This window comes from Rhincodon typus, chromosome 5, assembly GCF_021869965.1.
Source record: "Rhincodon typus isolate 14 chromosome 5, sRhiTyp1.1, whole genome shotgun sequence".
NCBI lineage: Eukaryota > Metazoa > Chordata > Chondrichthyes > Orectolobiformes > Rhincodontidae > Rhincodon > Rhincodon typus.
In genome coordinates this window covers 73,689,086-73,708,608 of record NC_063336.1, presented here as the reverse complement: position 1 = coordinate 73,708,608, position 19,523 = coordinate 73,689,086, and the positions used below count along the sequence as shown (strand labels likewise).

The 19,523-nt window shown below is 44.9% G+C and overlaps 1 protein-coding gene across 1 annotated transcript in view; it reads left to right on the top strand.

Moving 5' to 3' along the window:
• LOC109919852 (regulating synaptic membrane exocytosis protein 1-like) overlaps window positions 1-19,523 on the top strand; it is a 424,455-nt gene that overhangs the window by 77,169 nt on the left and 327,763 nt on the right. Inside the window, exon 4 of the mRNA XM_048597070.1 lies at window positions 17,096-17,943. Within this exon, the coding sequence (XP_048453027.1) occupies window positions 17,096-17,943 (848 nt within the window). The remainder of the gene's footprint in view (window positions 1-17,095; window positions 17,944-19,523) is intronic.

Below are 19,523 nucleotides of genomic sequence, written 5' to 3'. Positions count from 1 at the left end.
CATTTGGTTAACAAATGTACTGTATGGTTTTGCAGTTCTTGGGAGGCTGCTATAGCTTTACAGTTAGAATGTACAGCAATCTTCCTTGATTAGAAAAAAAAACAGCTGCAGCTATCACCATTGTTCTGAATTACACCACTATTCTACTGAGTTTCATTCTGTCTTCAGCCCTTGTTCAATCAAGATTTATCTCAACTTCTCTCAACAATTTGGGTTAAAAAGCACCTTTAAGTGCAGTGAAACTTATCAAGGTCCATCATAGGAGCATTACCGACTGTGTATTATTCACTATATTAGGAGAGGTGACTAAGTGCTTGCTGAATTAGTTAAGAGAACAGGAGAATATAGGGACCTTGGAAACGGCAGAGCTATTCGGCCCCAAACCATACATCTCAGCACTTTTACTTTTCTATTCACTGAGCTTAACAATTTTTTGGGGGTGATGCCACTAGATTATCACTAGCCTTTGTATGATGATGTATCATAACTCGTAAATGTGTTTGATTTAGCTTTAAGGATTTAGCCCCGTGTTCTGAACTCTCCAAAAGAAAAGAAATAATTTCTCTTTACATCCTTGGTCAACTCTATTAACCCGTTTAAACCTCTGAATTCCTTATTTGTCTACAGTGAAGGGTATACAAGCCTTGAGTGTGCATACTATCCTCTGCCATGTAGAGATCATATGTTTCTGCTGACCACCCTTCAAGGTCTGCATTGTTTTACTGAGGCGTGATGCCCAGATCGAAGCATGAGATTGCAAAAAGGCTTGAAGCAGAGCGCAGTACAGTTTTTGCATTCCAGCCAACATTCTATTAGCCTCGTACTTTAGGTATTTCTGACCCAGGTAGTTGAATCTTCCTTTCTAATCCATTGTTCACAGTTTCTAATCATTTAGGAAATAAATTCAGAGCATGCAGAAGTGGCTCCTCAGCCCGTCAGGTCCAAACTGCTAAGAACATATTGCTACACACAGTAGTCCCACTTCCCCACACTAGGCCCAGAGCCTTGAATGTTAAAACACATGCAACATGCCTGAATGACGATTGCCCAGAGGCACTGACATCCATAATCATGAAGTGCTTCGATAGGCTGGTTATGGCCCACTTCAGCTCTAGCCTCCCAGCCTGTTTTGATCCCCTGCAATTTGCCTACCAGAAAAACAGGTCCACAGCGGATGCCATTTCTCTAGCTCTACACTCATCCCTGCAGCACCTGGATATCAAGGGCACCTATGTCAGGCTCCTATTCATTGACTACAACTCTGCCTTCAATACCATAATCCATTCCAGATTAGTCTCAAAACTCCGAGACTTGGTTTCAATTCCACCCTCTGCAACTGGACCCTCCGCTTCCTGACCCACACAGCAATCAGTGAAGATTGACAACAGCACCTCTTCCACAATAATCCTCAACACTGGCGCCCTGCAAGGATGCGTTCTCAGCTCCCTACTGTACTCTCTGTACACTTATGACTGTGTAGCTAGATTCTGAACAAATGCCACCTAAAAAGTTTGCTGACACCACCACTGTGGTAGGATGGATATCAAACAACGATGACTCAGAATACAGGAAGGAGATAGAGGGTTTGGTGTCGTGGTGCAATAACAACAACCTCTCCCTCAATATCAGCAAAGCAAAAGAGCTGATCATTTAACTTCAGGAAGAAAGGAGGAGAACACACCCCTATCTACATCAATGGAGCTGAGATGGAGAGAGCCAGGTGTGTCAAATTCCGACGTGTGACGCCAACTGACAATCTGGACCTTCCGTGAAGATACGACAGTCAAGAAGGCACAATGACATCTATTCTTCCTCAGGAGGCTTAGGAAATTTAGCATGTCCATAACAACCCTCACCAACTTCTACAGGTGCACCATTGAAAGCATTCTATATGGATGCATATAACAGCCTTGCACGGCAACTGCTCTGCCCAGGGCCATAAAGAATTTCAGAAAGTTGTGCGCACAGCCTAGACCATCACAGAAGCCAACCTCCCATCCATTCACTCCATTTACACTTCTTGTTGCTGCAGGAAGACTGCCAACATCATTAAAGACCCCTGCCACCCCAGTAATTCTCTCCTACAATTTCTTCCATCAGGGAGAAGATACAGAAGCTTGAACACTTGCAGCAAAAGATTCAAGAACAGTTTCCTCCTGACTGCTGAATGGACCTCTCTAACTTCAAATAATGTTGATATTGCTAATGGTGATCTTGTTTTGTGCATCTCTGGTGCAATCTTGTATTCCTCTCTCTCTCTAAGTACTGTTATGATCTGTATGTCCCTGTTTGCTATGATCTGCCTGTACTGCTCGCAAGACCCAGCTTTTCACTGTACTTAGGTACATGTGATTACAATAAATAAATCATAAGCTTATAGTACTCATCTAAGTGAAGTTTTGCATTTTAACTGCCCTCTTAGGCAGTGCATTTCAGACTGCCGACACCCTCTGGATGAAAAAGATGTTCGTCAGATCCCCTCTAAACTTTCTGCCTTTCACTTTAAAAGTGTTCCTCTTGTTCTTGATCATTTGATAAAAATTGAAGAGGTTCTGTGCTGCATGAAGGCAATCTCCTCCGTCTGTATTGAAACAGCATCATCTTGTCAGCAGCTTTACCAGTTGTTGCTGCATCGGTGACCTTGACCAAATCCTCCAAAGTTGAGGAGTATCAAGTGGCTTGTGCCGAATAGATACATTACATGATACAGCGTACAAGGTGAAACTCCAGGTGATAGAATTCACAAATACTCTGATCTATTTTCCTCAACTTAAAAAGCATCACATAGAACATGATCATAGCTTTGCAACTTCAGCACACCTCTATTCTGCATATTGTATCACCTTAAATTGTGCTGTCGACAAACCTAGCTCCCCATTTCTGCATTGAGGCCTTTACAAAGGTAAGGGCTAAAGATTATGTTCTAAAAAGGAGAGCAAGTTAGAGAGATGGAGACATTCATGGAGATAGATAGGATAAGTTTATACTCTTGGCCATTGAAAACAATGGAGCTGAGTGTGCATGAGGCTAGAATTAGAATTAGCCCAGGAGGGATTCGATTGCATTGAGGTGTAAGGAGGTGTCTTTAATCTCCCCATGATTGGCACAGTGAGGGTGTTAAATTGTTAAAATTTGGCAGCACTGACAAACCTGATAACAGCGTATCAAGTTCTGGTTGGTTTGGGGTGAACTAGGGTAGGGGAATTACCTACTGTCGCAAAGTGGTTTGGTAATATAATAGTTATGGTACAAAACAGCATTTATCACCCAGGCACTGCTGCCAGGGACCTGGGTTCAATTCCACCCTCGGGCGACTGTCTGTGTGGAGTTTGCACATTTTCTCTCCATGTCTGCGTGGGTTTTGTCTGGGTGCTCCAGTTGCCTCCCACAGTCCTAAGATGTGCAGGTTAGGCGGATTGGCCTTGCTGAATTGTCCATAGTGTCCAGGAATGTGCAGGCAAGATGAATTAGCCATGGGAAATGCAGAGTTACAAGGATAGTCTGGGGCTGGGTCTGGGCGGGATGCTCCTCAGAGGCTCAATGTGGACTTGATGGGCAAAATAGCCTGCTTCTATACTGTAGGGATTCCATGATTCTTATCAGTCATGGTTCAGTCCCTGCAGAAGGGGTTTCTTGGGTCTGAATCATTTGTGACTCGAGACCCACTCTTAACTGCCCTTTAAAATGCCCAGAAAAGCACTCCATTGTATCAAGTGATAACACAGTCTGGAGTTGGAGAAGTACAGCAGGCCAGGCAGCATCAGAGGAGCGGCACGGTGGCTCAGTGGTTAGCACTGCTGCCTCACAGCACCAGGGACCCAGGTTCGATTCCACCCTCGGGCGACTGTCTGTGTGGAGTTTGCATATTCTCCCTGTGTCTGCGTGGGTTTCTTCTGGGTGCTCTGGTTTCCTCCCACAGTCCAAAGATGTGCAGCCTAGGTGGATTGGCCATGCTAAATTGCCCGTACTGTTCAGGGGTGTGTAGATTAGGTGGGTTATAGGGGGATAGGTCTGGGTGGAATGCTCTGAGAGTCGGTGTGGACTTGTTGGGCCCTAGGGCCTGTTTCCACACTGTAGGGATTCTATGATCTATGAAAGTTGATGTTTAGGGTTGGGACCCTTCTTCAGAAATGTTATCAAGTATTTTTCAATTAAATGTGGGAAACATTAATTTATGAGAGGCATAAACAAAAAGCAGTTGTTCATCTTAAGTTGAAGGATCTATAACAAGGGGACATAATCTTAAGCCCTTCCTCCCTACTGTATACTACTGTGTGGCCACCTCTGCTGAGTCTGTCCTGCTGGTGGGACATGATACATCCAGGAATGATGACGGTATCTGGGACGTTGTCTACAAGGTATAATTTCATTAGTATGACTATGCCAGGGTGTTGCTTGACTAGTCTGTGAGACAGCTCTCCCAATTTTGGCGCTAGCCCCCAGATATTAGGAAGGAGGACTTTGCAGGTCTGTTTCTGCTGTTGTCTTTCCAGTTGCCTCTGGCGATGTGAGGTGATCCATCCCAGATCTTTCCTTTGAGACTTTGTAGCGATTGGTACAACTGACTGGCCTGCTGGGCTATTTCAGAGGACAATTGGAAGTCAACCACATTGTTGTGGCTCAGAAGGGAAATGGGGGAGAATAGGAGAGCGATAGTGGTAGGAAATTCAATGGTTAGGGGAACATACAGGAGATTCTGTGGTCCCAAGCGAGACTCCCGGATGGTATGTTGCCTCCCGGGTGCCAGGATCAGAAATGTCTCAGATCGAGTCTACAGGATTCTCAAGGGGGAGGTTGAGCAACCAGATGTCGTGGTACACATCAATACCAATGACATAGCTAGGAAAAGTATGAGGTCCTGAAAAGTGAATACAAGGTGTTAGGTTGGAAGCTAAAAAAGGCAGGACGAGCAGAGTAGTAATCTCAGGATTACTACCGGTGCCATGGGCTAGTGAGGCCAGGAATAGAGAGCGAGTGCAACTGAACACGTGGCTACAGAGCTGGAGTAGGAGGGAGGGCTTCAGATATGTGGATCATTGGGATAATTTCTGGGGAAGGTGGGACCTGTTCAAGAAAGACAGGTTGCAGCTGAACTGGAGGGGCACCAATATCCTGGGCGGGAGGTTTGCTAGAGCTCTTCGGATGGGTTTAAACTAGTTTGCCCGGGGGTTGGGAATCGGAGCTATGGATCACAGGATGGGGTAGCTGGTGTACACACAGATACAGTATGCAGGGAGTCTGTGAGGAAGGATAAGCAGTTGATAGGGTAAAGTTGCAGTCAGTGTGACTTGTTGAAGTGTGTCTATTTTAATGCAAGAAGTGTCAGGAATAAGGGTGACGAACTTAGCACATAGGTCAGTACTTGGAACTACGATGTTGTGGCCATTATGGAGACTTGGCTAATACAGGGGCAGGAATGATTGTTGGATATTCCGGGGTTTAGCTGTTTCAAAAAAAATAGGGAGGGAGGTAAAAGAGATGGGGGAATGGCATTGCTAATTAGGGATGGTATCACAGCTGCAGAAAGGGAGGTTATCGAGGAGGGTTACCTCGTGCAGCAGCGGCCTTCTTGCTTTCAGCGGTGGGAGTGGCGAGGACACGAGCCAGGAAGGAACTAATATATTCGGGCATTGGCTAAACCTGAAAAACTGCTCGTGTAGTGTTTCCCACCCGTCCTCCTCCTCTAACCAAAACAAAAAGGCTGTGTGGAGGGTCGGTAAGATAAGGCCTTTTTTTAATTCTTCTGGAAATCTAGAGTAGAGGGAATGGAAGCTAGGGTAGTTGCATGCTCCTCTTGCATGATGTGGGAGGTAAGGGTCACTGCTGGTGTCCCCTCTGACTTCACCTGTGAGAAGTGCACCCAACTCCAGCTCCTCACAAACCGCGTTAGGGAACTGGAGCTAGAGCTGGATGAACTCCGGATCATTCGGGAGGCTGAGGGGGTGATAGAGAGGAGTTATAAGGAGGTGGTCACACTCAAGGTACAGGAAAAAGATAGCTGGGTGACTGTCAGGAGGGGGAAAGGGAATAGGCAGACAGTGCAGGGATCCCCTGTGGCCATTCCCCTCAATAATTTTGGATGCTGTTGTGGGGGACGACCTACCAGGGGAAGGCCGTAGCGGACAGGTCTCTGGCACTGAGCCCGGCCCTATGGCACAGAAGTGAAGCGGGGAGAATAGGAGAGCAATTGTAGAGGGGGATTCAATAATAAGAGGCACAGACAGGTGGTTCTGTGGGCGTGAATGAGACGAACGGATGGGATGTTGCCTCCCGGGTGCCAGGGTCCGTGATGTCTTGGATCATGGCTTCAAGATCCTCAAGGGGGAGGGTGAACAACAAGCAGTCATGGTACACATCGGTACCAATGACACGAGTAGAAAAAGGACTGAGAATATGAAAAACGGGTACAGGGAGTTAGCTTGGAAGCTGAAGTCCAGGACAAACAGGGTAGTTATCTTTGGATTATGACCAGTGCCACGTGATAACGAGATAAGAAATAGGGAGAGTGTGCAGCTAAATACGTGGTTACAGGGCTGGTGTAGGAGGGAGGGCTTCCATTATGTGGATAATTGGAGCACATTCTGGGGAAGGTGGGACCAGTACAGTAAGGACGGTTGCACCTGAACTGGAAGGGCACAAATATCCTGGGAGAGAGGTTTGCTCAAGCTATATGGGATGGTTTAAACTAGATTGGCAGGGGGTGGGGAACCGGATTTGTAATTCAGAGGATGAGATATTCAGCCTTCCAACAGACACAACAGGGAGTGAGGTTGTTAATAAAGAAATGCTGTTGATGGAGCGTAATTGTGGACACCTGGATGGTTTGAAGTGTATATACTTAATGCTAGAAGTATCAGAAATAAGGCGGATGAACTTAGGGCATGGGTCAGTACTTGGAACTACGATGTTGTGGCCATTACACAAACTTGGGTAACTCAGGTACAGGAATAGTTGTTGGAAGTTCCGGGATTTAGATGCTTTAAAAGAATTAGGGAGGGTGGTAAAAGAGGCGGCGGAGTGGCATTGCTAATCAGGGCTAGTATAGCAGCTACTGAAAGGCAGTTCGAGAATGATATGTCTACAGAGTCAGTTTGGGTTGAGCTCAGGAAAAAGAAACGAGCAGTCACTTTTATGGGGCTTTTTTACAGACCCCCTAATAGTTGCAGAGAAGTGGAGGAGCGGATTGAGAGGCAGATACTGGAAAAGTGCAGAAGTCACAGTGTTGTAGTCATGGGTGACTTCAACTTTCCAAATCTTGATTGGAAACTTTTTAGTTGTAACAGTTTAGATGGAGTGGATTTTGTCCAGTGCGTTCAGGAAGGATTCCTGACACAGTATGTAGATAGACCAACACGAGGAGAGGCCACTTTGGATTTGGTGCTTGGCAATGAACCAGGCCAAGTGTTAGACCTGTTGGTCGGAGAGCATTTTGGCGGTAGCAATCATAACTCTGTTACTTTTACAATACCCATGGAAAATGATAGGTACATACAGTAGGGTAAGGTTTATAATTGGGGGAAGGGTAATTATAATTCTGTTAGGCCAGAACTGGGTCACATAAAATGGGAACAGATGCTGTCAGGGAAGAGCACTATTGAAATGTGGAGATTGTTTAAGGAATGCATACTGTGTGTGCTCGATATGTTTGTCCCTAGCAGGCAGGGAAGATGCGGTCAAGTGAGGGAGCCTTGGTTCTCAAGAGAGGTCGAACGACTGGTTAAGAGGAAGAAGGATGCTTATATAAGGTTTACGAAACAAGGATCAGAAAAGGCTCTAGAGGGATACAAGTTAACCAGGAAGGAGCTGAAGAAAGGGCTTCGGAGAGCTATAAGGGGTCATGAGAAAACCTTGGCAGATAGGATCAAGGAAAACTTCAAAGCTTTTTACACGTACGTGAGGAATAAGAGAATGACCAGAGAAAGGGTAGGGCCGATCAAGGATTGTAAAGGGAATTTGTGCACAGAGCCTAAAGAGATAGGAGAGGTCCTTAATGAATACTTTTCTTCGGTTTTCACAACTGAGAGGGACCTAGTTGTAGGGGAAGACAGTGTGAAACAGGCTGGTAGGCTAGAGGAGGTGGATGTTAGTAAGGAAGATGTACTAGGAATTTTGAGGAACTTGAAGATAGATAAGGCCCCCGGGTCTGATGGGATTTAACCAAGGATTCTATGGGAAGCAAGGGAAGAGGCCGCAGGGCCTTTGGCGATGATCTTTTCGTCCTCACTGTCCACGAGTATAGTGCCGGAAGATTGGAGAGAGGCAAACGTCATTCCCTTGCCCAAAAATGGGAATAGGGATAACCCCAGAAATTACAGGCCAGTTAGTCTTACGTCAATGGGGGGCAAATTAATGGAAAGGGCTCTGAGAGATTTATGATCACTTGGATAGGCACAGTTTGTTTCGTGATAGTCAACATGGATTTGTGAGGGGTAGATCATGCCTCACAAACCTTATTGAATTCTTTGAAGAGGTGACCAAACACGTGGATGAAGGGAAAGCAGTGGATGTGGTATACATGGATTTAAGTAAGGCGTTTGATAGGGGTTCCCCATGGTAGGCTCATGCAGAATGTAAGGAAGTATGGGATAAGGGGAAATGTGGCAGATTGGATTCAGAATTGGCTGACCCTTAGAAGACAAAAGTGGCAGTGTACAGAAAATATTCAACATGGTGTTCAGTTACGAGTGATGTACCACAAGGATCTGTTCTGGGTCCTCTTCTATTTGTGATTTTTGTAAATGATTTGGATGTAGGAGTGGAGGGGTGGATTAGTAGGTTCGTGGATGATACCAAGGTGGGTTGAGTTGTGGATAGTGAGGAGGGCTGTTCTAGGTTACAAAGGGACATTGATAACATTGATAGGATGCAGAGCTGGGCTGAGAAGTGGCAGGTGGAGTTTAACCCTGAAAAGTGTGAGGTGATTCATTTTGGAAGGACAAATTTGAAAGCAGAATACAGGGTAAAGGGAAAGATTCTTGGCAATGTGGAGGAGCAGAGAGATCTTGGAGTTCATGTCCACATTTCCCTGAAATCTGCCACCCAGGTGGATAGGGTTGTTAAGAAGGCGTATGGTGTGTTCGCTTTCATTAGTAGAGGGATTGAGTTCAAGAGCTGTGAAGTTCTGCTGCAGCTATACAAAAGCCTGGTTCGGCCACATCTGGAGTATTGTGTCCAGTTCTGGTCGCCTCATTACAGGAAAGATGTGGAAGCATTGGAAAAGGTGCAGAGGAGATTTACCAGGATGTTGGTTGGAATGGAGGGAAGGTCTTATGAGGAAAGGTTGAGAGAGCTAGGGCTTTTCTCTTTGGAACGATGAAGGATGAGAGGTGATTTGACAGAGGTGTACAAAATGATCAGAGGTATAGATAGAGTGGACAGCCAGAGACTTTTTCCTAGGGTGGAGGTAGCTATTAAGAGGGGGCATAGTTTTAAAGTGAGTGGAGGTGGATATAGGGGAGACGTCAGAGGTAGGTTCTTTACTCAGAACGTGGTAGGGGGCGTGGAATGCATTGCCGGAAAGGTAGACCTTAGGTTTAGGGTAAAAGTTTGGCACAACGTCGTGGGCCGAAGGGCCTGTACTGTGCTGTACTGTTCTATAGTGCATTTCTTCTATAGGGTTTGTCTACTAAGTCAGTATGGCTGGATGTCAGAAACAGGAAAGGAGCAGTCACTTTATTGGGAGTTTTCTATAGAATCCCCAATAGCAACAGTGACACTGAGGAACAGATAGTTTGGCAGATTATGGAAATATGCATAAGTAATAGGGTTGTTGTCATGGGTGACTTCAACTTCCTTAATATTGACTGGAACCTCCTAAGTTGCAAATAGTTTGGCTCGAGCAGATTTTGTCAGGTGTGTCCAGGAAGGATTTCTGATTCAGTATGGAGATAGGCTAACTAGAGGGGAGGACATATTGGATTTGGTGCTTGGCAATGAACCAGGTTAGGTGTCAGATCTCTTGGTTGGAAAGCATTTTGATGATAATGATCACAACTCCCTGACCATTACTACAGTCATGGAGAGGGATAGGAGCATATGGTATGGGAAAGTATTTAATTGGGGGAGGGGGAAGAAGCATGCTATGAGGCAAGAACTGCAGAGCATAAATTGGGAACAGATGTTCTCAGGGAAATGCACAACTGAAATATGGAGGTTGTTCATGGAGCTCTTGCTCTGAGTTCTGGATAGGTTTGTCCCACTGAGGCAAGGAAGGGATAGTAAGTTGAAGGAACATTGGATGACAAGACATATGGAAACTCTAGTCAAAAGGAAGAAGGAAGCTTACTTAAGGTTGAGGAATGAAGGATTGGACAGGGCTCTAGAGGGTTTCAAGGTCGCCAGGAAGGAACTGAAGAATGGACTTAGGAGAGCTAGAAGGGTGTATGATAAAGCCTTGGTGGGTAGAATTAAGGAAAACCCCAAGGTGTTCTATACTTATCTGAGGAACAAAAGGATGGCCAGAGTGAGGGTAGGGCCAATCAGGGATAGTGGAGGGAACTCGCACGGAGTCGGAGGAGGTAGGGGAGGTCCTTAATGAATACTTTGCTTCAGTATTCACCAGTGAGAAACGTTGACGTTTGTGAGGACAGCGTGAAACAGGCTGATATGCTCGAACAGGTTGATGTTAGGAAGGAGGGTGTGTTAGAAATTTTGAAAAACATGAGGATTGATATGTCCCCTGGGCCAGATGGGATATACCCAAGGTTACTACGGGAAGCGAGGGAAGAGATTGCTGCGCCTTTGGCGATGATCTTTGCATTTTCCCTGTCCACTGCAGTAGTACCAGATAATTGGAGGGTTGAAAATGTTATTCCCTTGTTCAAGAAAGGGAATAGGGATAATCCTGGGAATTACAGACCGGTCAGTCTTCCTTCTGTGGTGGATAAATTATTGGAGAGGATTCTGCGAGATAGTATTTATGATTATTTGGAAAAGCACTGTTTGATTAGAAATAGTCATCTTGGCTTTATGAGGGGCAGGTCATGCCTCACAAGCCTCATTGAATTCTTTGAGGATGTGACAAAACACATTGATGAAGGCAGACCAGTGGATATGGTGTTTCTGGATTTTAGCAAGGCATTTGATAAGGTTTCCTATGGTAGGCTCATTCAGAAAGTAAGGAGGCATGGGATTCAGGGAAATTTGGCTGTCTGGATACAGAATTAACTGTCCAGTAGAAGACAGAGTGTGGTAGTAGATGGAAAGTATTCAGCTTGGGGCTCGGTGACCACTGGTGTTCTACAGGGATCTGTTCTGGGACCTCTGCTGTTTGTGAACTTTATAAATGACTTGGATGAGGAAGTGGAAGGGTGGGTTAGTAAGTTTTCCGATGACACAAAGGTTGCTGGAGTTGTGGACAGGCTGTTGTAGGTTGCAACGGGACATTGACAGGATACAGAGCTGGGCAAAGAAGTGGCAGGTGAAATCCAACCTGGAAAAGTGTGAAGTGATTCATTTTGGAAGGTTGAATTTGAATGCAGAATACAGGGTTAATGGCAGGATTCTTGGCAGTGTGGAGGCAGAGGGATCTTGAGTTCCACATCCATAGATCCCTCAAAGTTACTACCCAAATTGATAGGGTTGTAAAAAGGCGTATGGTGTGTTGGCTTTCATTGGTAGGTGAATTGAGTTTAAGAGCCACGAAGTTATGCTGCAGCTCTGTAAAAACCTGGTTAGACCACAGTTGGAATATTGTGTTTGGTTCTGGTCACCTCATTATAGGAAAGATGTGGAAGCTTTAGAGAGGTTACAGAGGAGATTTACCAGGATGTTGCCTGGACTGGAGGACAGGTCTTATGAGGAAAGATTGAGGGAGCTTGGGCTTTTTTCATTGGAGCAAAGAAGGATGAGAGGTGACTTGATAGAGGTGTACAAGATGATGAGAGGCATAGGTAGAGTGGATAGCCAGAGACTTTTTCCCAGGGCAGAAATGACTCCACTACCACTGCCGGCAGCGCATTCCGTGCACCCACCACTCTCTGTATAAAGAACCTGCCTCTGGCATCTCCCCAATACCTTCCTCCAATCACCTTATAATTATGCCCCCTCGTAATAGTCATTTAATGATTAATTTTAAGGTGATTGGAGGAAGGTATTGTGGAGATGCCAGAGGCAGGTTCTTTATACAGAGAGTGGTGGGTGCATGGAATGCGCTGCCGGCAGCGGTAGTGGAGTCATTCAAGCGACTCTTGGATAGGTGCATGGAGGATAGTAAAATGAAGGGTATGCAGGGTCGTTTGATCTTAGCGTAGGAGAATAGGTCGGCACAACATTGTGGGCCGAATGATCTGTACTGTGCTATACTTTTCAATGTTCTATGTTATATATGATGGCCAGACCAGGTGAGGATGGCAGATTTTCTTTCTTGAAGGACAGTAGTGAACCAGATGGATTTTTCCAGCAATAGACAATGGTCATCAGCGGATTCTTAATTCCAGTTTTTTTAATGGAATTCAAATTTCACCGTCTGTCTTGGTGGGAATCGCACTTCAGTCCCCAGAACATTACTGGGTCTCTGGATTAATAGTCTAGCAACAATACCACTTGGCTGTCGCCTTCCCCTTCAGATTATGTATAAAAATAAATTACATGACCGTTCAAAGTTGACTCAACATAAAGTGCAAACCATTTTTTCCAATGCTGTATATAACTCACTACTTTTGCAATTACAATTAATATTTATAGTGTTCGTTATATACCAAATGTACAAGCAAAGGCATTTTTCTCAGTTTTTAGCCCTTGGTATGCAGTGTGTCCCTGGAAAAGCCCACAGAGCACAGAACCTTGCATCATGCAACTGATCAGGGTGGACCTTGACAAAATCCACTGCCTCTCTCTCTAGACTGCTTTACAAAGCACAGTTATAGAGCATGGAAACAGACCTTTTAGGCCAAGCAGTCAACGCTGACAATGTTCCAACAACAAACTGTTCCCACTTGCCTGCATTTGACCCATATTCCTTTATCCTTTCTTATTCATCCAAATGTCTTTCAAATGTTGTCACTGTACCTGCATCTACCAGTTCCTCTGGCAGTTCAGTCCACACGTGAACCAGCAATATCTGGCATTAATCCAAATAAAACTCCATGTGCCATTCCTCAGCCCATTGACCCAATTGATCCCAATCTCTGTAATCTTAGATAACCTTATTCACTATCCACTATAGTATCAATTTTGGTGTCATCCGCAAACTTATGAACCATGTCTCCTAAATTCTCATCCAAGTCATTTGTGTAAATGATGAAAGTGGACCCAGTACTGATCCTTGTGGAACACCTCTGGTCACAGACCTCCAATCAAAAAACAACTCTCCACCATCAACTTCCCGCCTTCAGTCCAGAAGTCATCAGTTTGTTTACCTCCGCAGCCATCTTGAGGGGAATATGTGGAGAGGAGAATCTCTTGCGCTGTTGTAGGATCTGACAGGAAGTGCTAAGGTGATTGTTGAAAAATGAGGCATTCAGCCAAATGATTGACAGTCTGCTCAGGGAACATTCTGATAGGATATCTGAAACTGCCACAGACAAAGTTGCCCATCAGGCTAAGGGCAAAGTTGGGCACTGTATGTTTATTTCCCATTTGTGTAGAGTTTCATACATTGTTTCCACAGGAACACAGTCAATTTGCGACCTACAGATAAAGCTATAACTCAGGTTTAGGGAATGGGCCAGACCTGCAAACATTTTGCACCTAATGTCCAGAGAGGCACTCCTTAATGCTTGGCTTTTGTTTAATCTTAATGCACACCATAGCCCTTTTGAACCATATCGCAAGCACCTTTGGGTCATCTGATCTGGTAGTTAAAGGGGCAGCCCAGTTCCCAAAGAACATAAGCTCCCTCTCGCCGTGATTATTTTGGCTTCTGAGGCCAGTCTGTCACAGATGCTCATCAGCCTGTGCACTAACAGCGAATACAAGCATAAGATGGGTGTGGTGGCATCATTGTAGGTGGGGTCTCGTGACCAGCATGCAGCAAGATTACTGTGAACTGTTGGAAGTAAGATCACAACTGGATTCTGAATCAGTTGCAGCTTTCCATCAATGTAATGACAGTCTTGGAGGCTTTTATGCAGGATTTTGGGGTTTTGCCTGTCACCTGCAGAGTCACAGCAAGGCTGTTATAGCCTCTTCCATGAAGGCTCACTGGAATCAGTATGTACTTGCATGTAATCAGTAATGGGCTTTGCCCAGGATCAAGGACCCTATTGCGGATGTGTTCTCTCTCTCTCTCTCTCCCCCCTCCTGTCCCCCCATCCCCCGAGATCAGCAACCAATCCAGAGACAGTGGCTGTTTGAGAAAGCAGTGTCTCTTGGAAGCTAATGCCTGCTACTGGAAATGATGGGCATCGGAGGCCCTGAAGTGATCCAGGCCATAGACAGTGATTGCAGGGGCTGTACATGGTGGGGCATGCCGAGCAGAGGTGTGCAGGAATGTCAAGAGGCAAGGCTGTGACCACCCCCACATTGCACCTCAATTCAGGCTCTGAGTGCCTTCAAATGGATGGTTTAGTTTTGCTTTAAATGGTCCAGTCCCGTCCAATATTACTCCAGCCAATTCACATGTGCTGTTGTCATGAGGAATGCATGAACCTTATTCATTTTATGTTGGTGGAAACGATGGGATAATGGTTATGTTACTGGATCCATGGCCCAGAGCCCAGGAATTTTTTTCTATTGCAAAGATATTATTTATTCATAAATTATCTGTAAGTGCAAAGATCAAAAACACACCAGTCCAAACTTTGGAGGAAATACAGTTGAATTTTGATATTCCTCATTACAGCTTCAATCCAGTTGCAACAGAAAAGCCATTTTCTAAACATGGAACTATTTATATTCCCATTAAGGCTATGAGGATATCTTGAAACTTAATGAACTTTTATTATACTTTGGCTGAAAGATTTTAGACAGTAGTCTTTCCGCACTGCACCTTGGCGGCAGCTGCCACAAGCTTTAGTGCACCCCTCAGCATGTAGTCCTGCACCATAGAATGTGCCAATCTGCAACATTTGGCCAATGTCAACTATTTGCACAGGAAGAGCAAGCTTTGCGCAGACTTTCACAGAGTTGATTGTGCTCCAGGCACAGTTGATATTTGTCTCAGTGTGCTTCCTGAGGGACAGCCTGTAGAATACAAAGTCCTGCGTCAAAAAAAACCACTTGGTTCAAGCTTTAACAAAACCCATTGCATCTCTCTGCAGACCTTCTTTGCAAAGGCACATTCCAGAAGGTGCTGTATGACAGTCACTACACCACTGCAGCCACTTTGAGGGCAGTGTGGGGTGGCGGAGAGAGTCTGGTATGCTTGAAAGATCTGATGGGTAGTGCACTTCTCACCACCATCCAAGGTATGCCTTGGTGGTAAGTTATGGTGATGAGGCATTCTGCGAAATGACTTTGACAGTCTACTCAGGGAACCATCAACAGGATCAATCCCTCTCTTTTTCGTGCATAATCTTGAGGATGTTATATGCTGATCTCTGCCTGATGGGCTTGTGGTCAAAGGTGTTTTATTTTGTAATTTTTTTTTCACAAGGGATAGATAATATGGAAGAATGTAACTACCTGGAGAGTTCTGCTTCGTGGCCAGACCCATCATTCACAACATCAAAGTAGCCATGATGTGGAGGTGCCAGTGTTGAACTCTCGGGTGGGCAAAGTCAGAAGTCGCATGACACCAGGTTTATTTGAAATCACAAGTTTTTGGAACACTGCTTCTTCACAACATTTCGGAGCGCTGCTCCTTCATCAGGAAGTTGCAGCAATCCGAAAGGTTGTGATTTCAAATAAAACTGTTGGACTATAACCTGGTGTTGTATGATTTCTGACTTTGTCCACAACACTAAGGACAGGTAAAACCTCCCTACACGTACCCCCACACATGCAGCCCCATACATCCACAGCTTTGTACAGGATAACCCTGCAGACACTGTCTGTTCTTTGACTTCTAGACAAAATGGAAGATGGCTTGGGTGACTGCTGTAGAGCCACATACTGCGACGCAGAGAGTACCTCACACCTGATGACTAAGTTTTAACCTCCAATGAAGAGGGATCTGTGCTTTCACATGCTTGGTTTTTGTCTTATCTTGGTGATACACTCTTCCGAAGTTTTGACACATGCCCAGGCCACTCCAAATCATATTCCTAGCACCCTCAGGTAATCTGGCCTGGTGGTGAAGGAGATTGATCATCCCAGTTCCCAAAGAGCATAGCCTTGCTCTTCCCTCAATTTAACTTGGCTTCCAAGGCCAGATCAAACTGGTCGCAGGTACTCATAACGGTGCATCCGAGCAGAAAATGGCAATGTCATCTAAGTGTAGAGAGGCTTTGACGTGCAGGTCTCTGCTGTCTGGGATAGTCAGGATGGTATCCTTCCAGATGATGGACTCAGCAAAAGGCTCCATGCAAAATACAAACAAGCAGGAGAGAGGGTGTAGCCCTGCCTGACTCCAGATCTGATTAGGAGGCTTTCTGCTTCCACCCATTGATTGAGACTACCCTACTGATGTTTGTTGTGTAGAGCTGTTGGATCTACTTACAGATTCCCTCCCCAAGGCCCAATTTGGAGAATGTGTCCCATAGAGGTCTAGGCGTAATACTCTGGCAACATGGGTTTGAATCTCACCACGGCAACTGATCGAATTTAAATTCAGTTCAGTAATCTGAAATTGAAAGCTCATCTTGTGATGGTGACCATGAAACGATAAAATCATATCTGGTTCACTGAAGTCCTTCAGGGACTTTAACCTGGTCTGTCCTACACATGACTCCAGACCCACAGTAATGTGGTTGACTCTTAACTGTCCTCTGAAATGGCCATTTGTAGGCAGTTTGGGAAGGATGACAAATATTGGTCTTTACTTCCATGGGGTGAGTAAATTGCTGGTTTTGTTTTAAAAAATTGAATTGATTGATATTTTAATATAAACTTGATTTACCATAGTTTCTCACATTGGTATTGTTATTAAAGGTATCCATATCACTAGCTTGTTTTTCTTGTTATCGATTTTACTTTGCCGTTTATTGTCCCAATCTTACTATAAAAATGAAACACTTGGTGCAACATAGTGACACATTGTTAATGATCTTTGCAGGAAGAAGAGTTCATTGGCTTCGGAACAGAATGGAAAAGGACTCAAAGGTCAACGGAAACATGGATCAAAGCCATCCTTTCAGCAAGGTGAGAGGCCAACTGATGAACGAGAGCATCACAGGGAGCGGCGAGAAAATCGGCGCTTAGAGAAAGGTCGTTCACAGGACTATCAGGATATGGGTGAGAAAATAGAAGGGGAAACGATGGCAGATGAGGAAAAACAAAAGATTGAAGAGGAGTATCAGAATTTGTATAAGAGTGACCCCAACCTGGCAAGGTGTCCTGTTAAACCTCAACTGGAGGAGCAACAGATGCGTATGCATGCTAAAGTGTCAAGAGCACGGCATGAAAGAAGGCACAGTGATGTATCTGTGCCCCAGACTGATGCAGAGGAAGGTCAAGAAGTAGAGGACCACTTGCCAAGAAGGACTCAGCAACTGGGGATTCAAGAGCGGAAATACCCTGTGGAGAAGACTGTAGATGTACAAACAGCTATCTCAAGACAGCCGCATTTGAGTAGTCAGAGCACCCCCACATCGAGGCGGAGCCCAGTTCCTGCAGAACACTTGGAGGTGAAGGATTACAATGCCCACAAGAAGAACCTGGATCCCAGTTCTGCTGTGATTCGAACAAAGCGGGAGAGGAATGAAACCATGCTGCGGAATGATTCACTCAGTTCTGACCAGTCAGAATCCATCCGACCACCCCCACCAAAACCACATCGAGTGAAAAAGATTGGAAAGAAAAGACAAATGTCAGTCAGTAGCTCTGAGGAAGAAGGAGCATCTACCCCAGAATACACCAGCTGTGAAGATGTGGAACTTGAAAGTGAAAGTGTCAGTGAGAAAGGTAAGAGTTGACAATTTCTACTGGCCTTAATATTGCCTCTGTGAATACATATGCAGTCATCAAACCAAACCTGGATACCAGGAAAAATCACATTCCGTCAATGATATGGATATCCCGGGACAAAAAGAGGGATTGAAAAATCAGAGTAAAAACTGGGAGAGTTAAACCCAGTTAATCACTAGGATTATTAAACTAGGTTAGATGAAGATAAATACTGGGACAGATAAATGGAGAGCAATACTGGGACAGGTAAACTGGGACAAACAGTGGCATAGATAAACCATCATAAATACTTGCAGTGGCATAATGGTAATGTAACTAGTGATCCAGAGCTAGAGGCTGAGGATTGGATTTGGAATCCCACCATGTCAAATGGTGAAATTTTACTTTCATCTTTTATTGAATTCAATAAGAAAAAGCTGACCTAATGGTAGATATGTAACCACCATCAGTTGTTGTAAAAACCCATCTGGTTCACTAATGATCTTTAGGAAAAGAAATCTGCCATCCTTTCCCAATCTAGTCTACATGTGACTCCAGAACCACAGCGATGCATTTAACTCTCAACAATTAGAAATGGGCAAATAATATAATACCTACATCCTAGGAACAAATTAAAACATCGTACTAGAACAGAGAAACCAGGATAAGCATGGTGATAGACTGGTATAAGTCCTGGAACAGACACACTGGAATTAACACTGGGGCAAAAACATCAGGATAATGGGGAAGGTGATGGCCTAGTGATATTATTGCGGGACTAATAATCCAGATATGTTCTGAAGAATGTTCTGGGGACCCAGGTTTGAATTCTGCCACGGCAGATGGTGGAATTTGAATTCAATTTTTTGGAATATCTGGAATTAAGAATCTACTGATGACCATGAAATCACTGTCAATTATCGGAAAAACCCATCTGGTTCACTAATATCCTTCAGGGAGGGAAATCTGCTATTCTCATCGTGCCTGGCTAACATGTGACTACAGATCCACAACAATAAGGTTGACTCTCAATTGCCCTCTGAAATGGACTGGCAAGCCATTCAGTTGTACCCATCACTACAAGTCTCAAAGAAGTGAAAATGGACGGACCACCTGGCAACGAACTAGGCATCGGAAAGGCAATGGCAGAAACAGCCTTGTCGATCCTGCAGAGTCCTCCTTACTAGCATCTGGGGGCTAATGCCAAAATTAGGAGAACTGTCTCACAGCCTAGTCAAGCAACAACGTGACATAGTCATTCTCACTGAATCGTACCTGATGGACAATGTCCCAGACACCACCATCACCGTCCCTAGATATGTCCTGTCCCACTGGCAGGACAGACCCAGCAGAGGTGGCGGCACAATGGTATACAGTCGGGAGGAAGTTGCTCTGGGAGTCCTCAACATTGACTCCTGACTCCATGAAGTCTTGTGGCTCCAGGTTAAACATGAGTAAGGAAACTTACTGCCGATTACTGCATACTGTTCGCTCTCAGTTGATGAACTGGTACTCTTCCATGTTGAGCAACATTTAGGGAAAGCACTGAGGATGACAAGGGCACAAAATGTACTCTTGATGGGGGATCTCAATGTCCG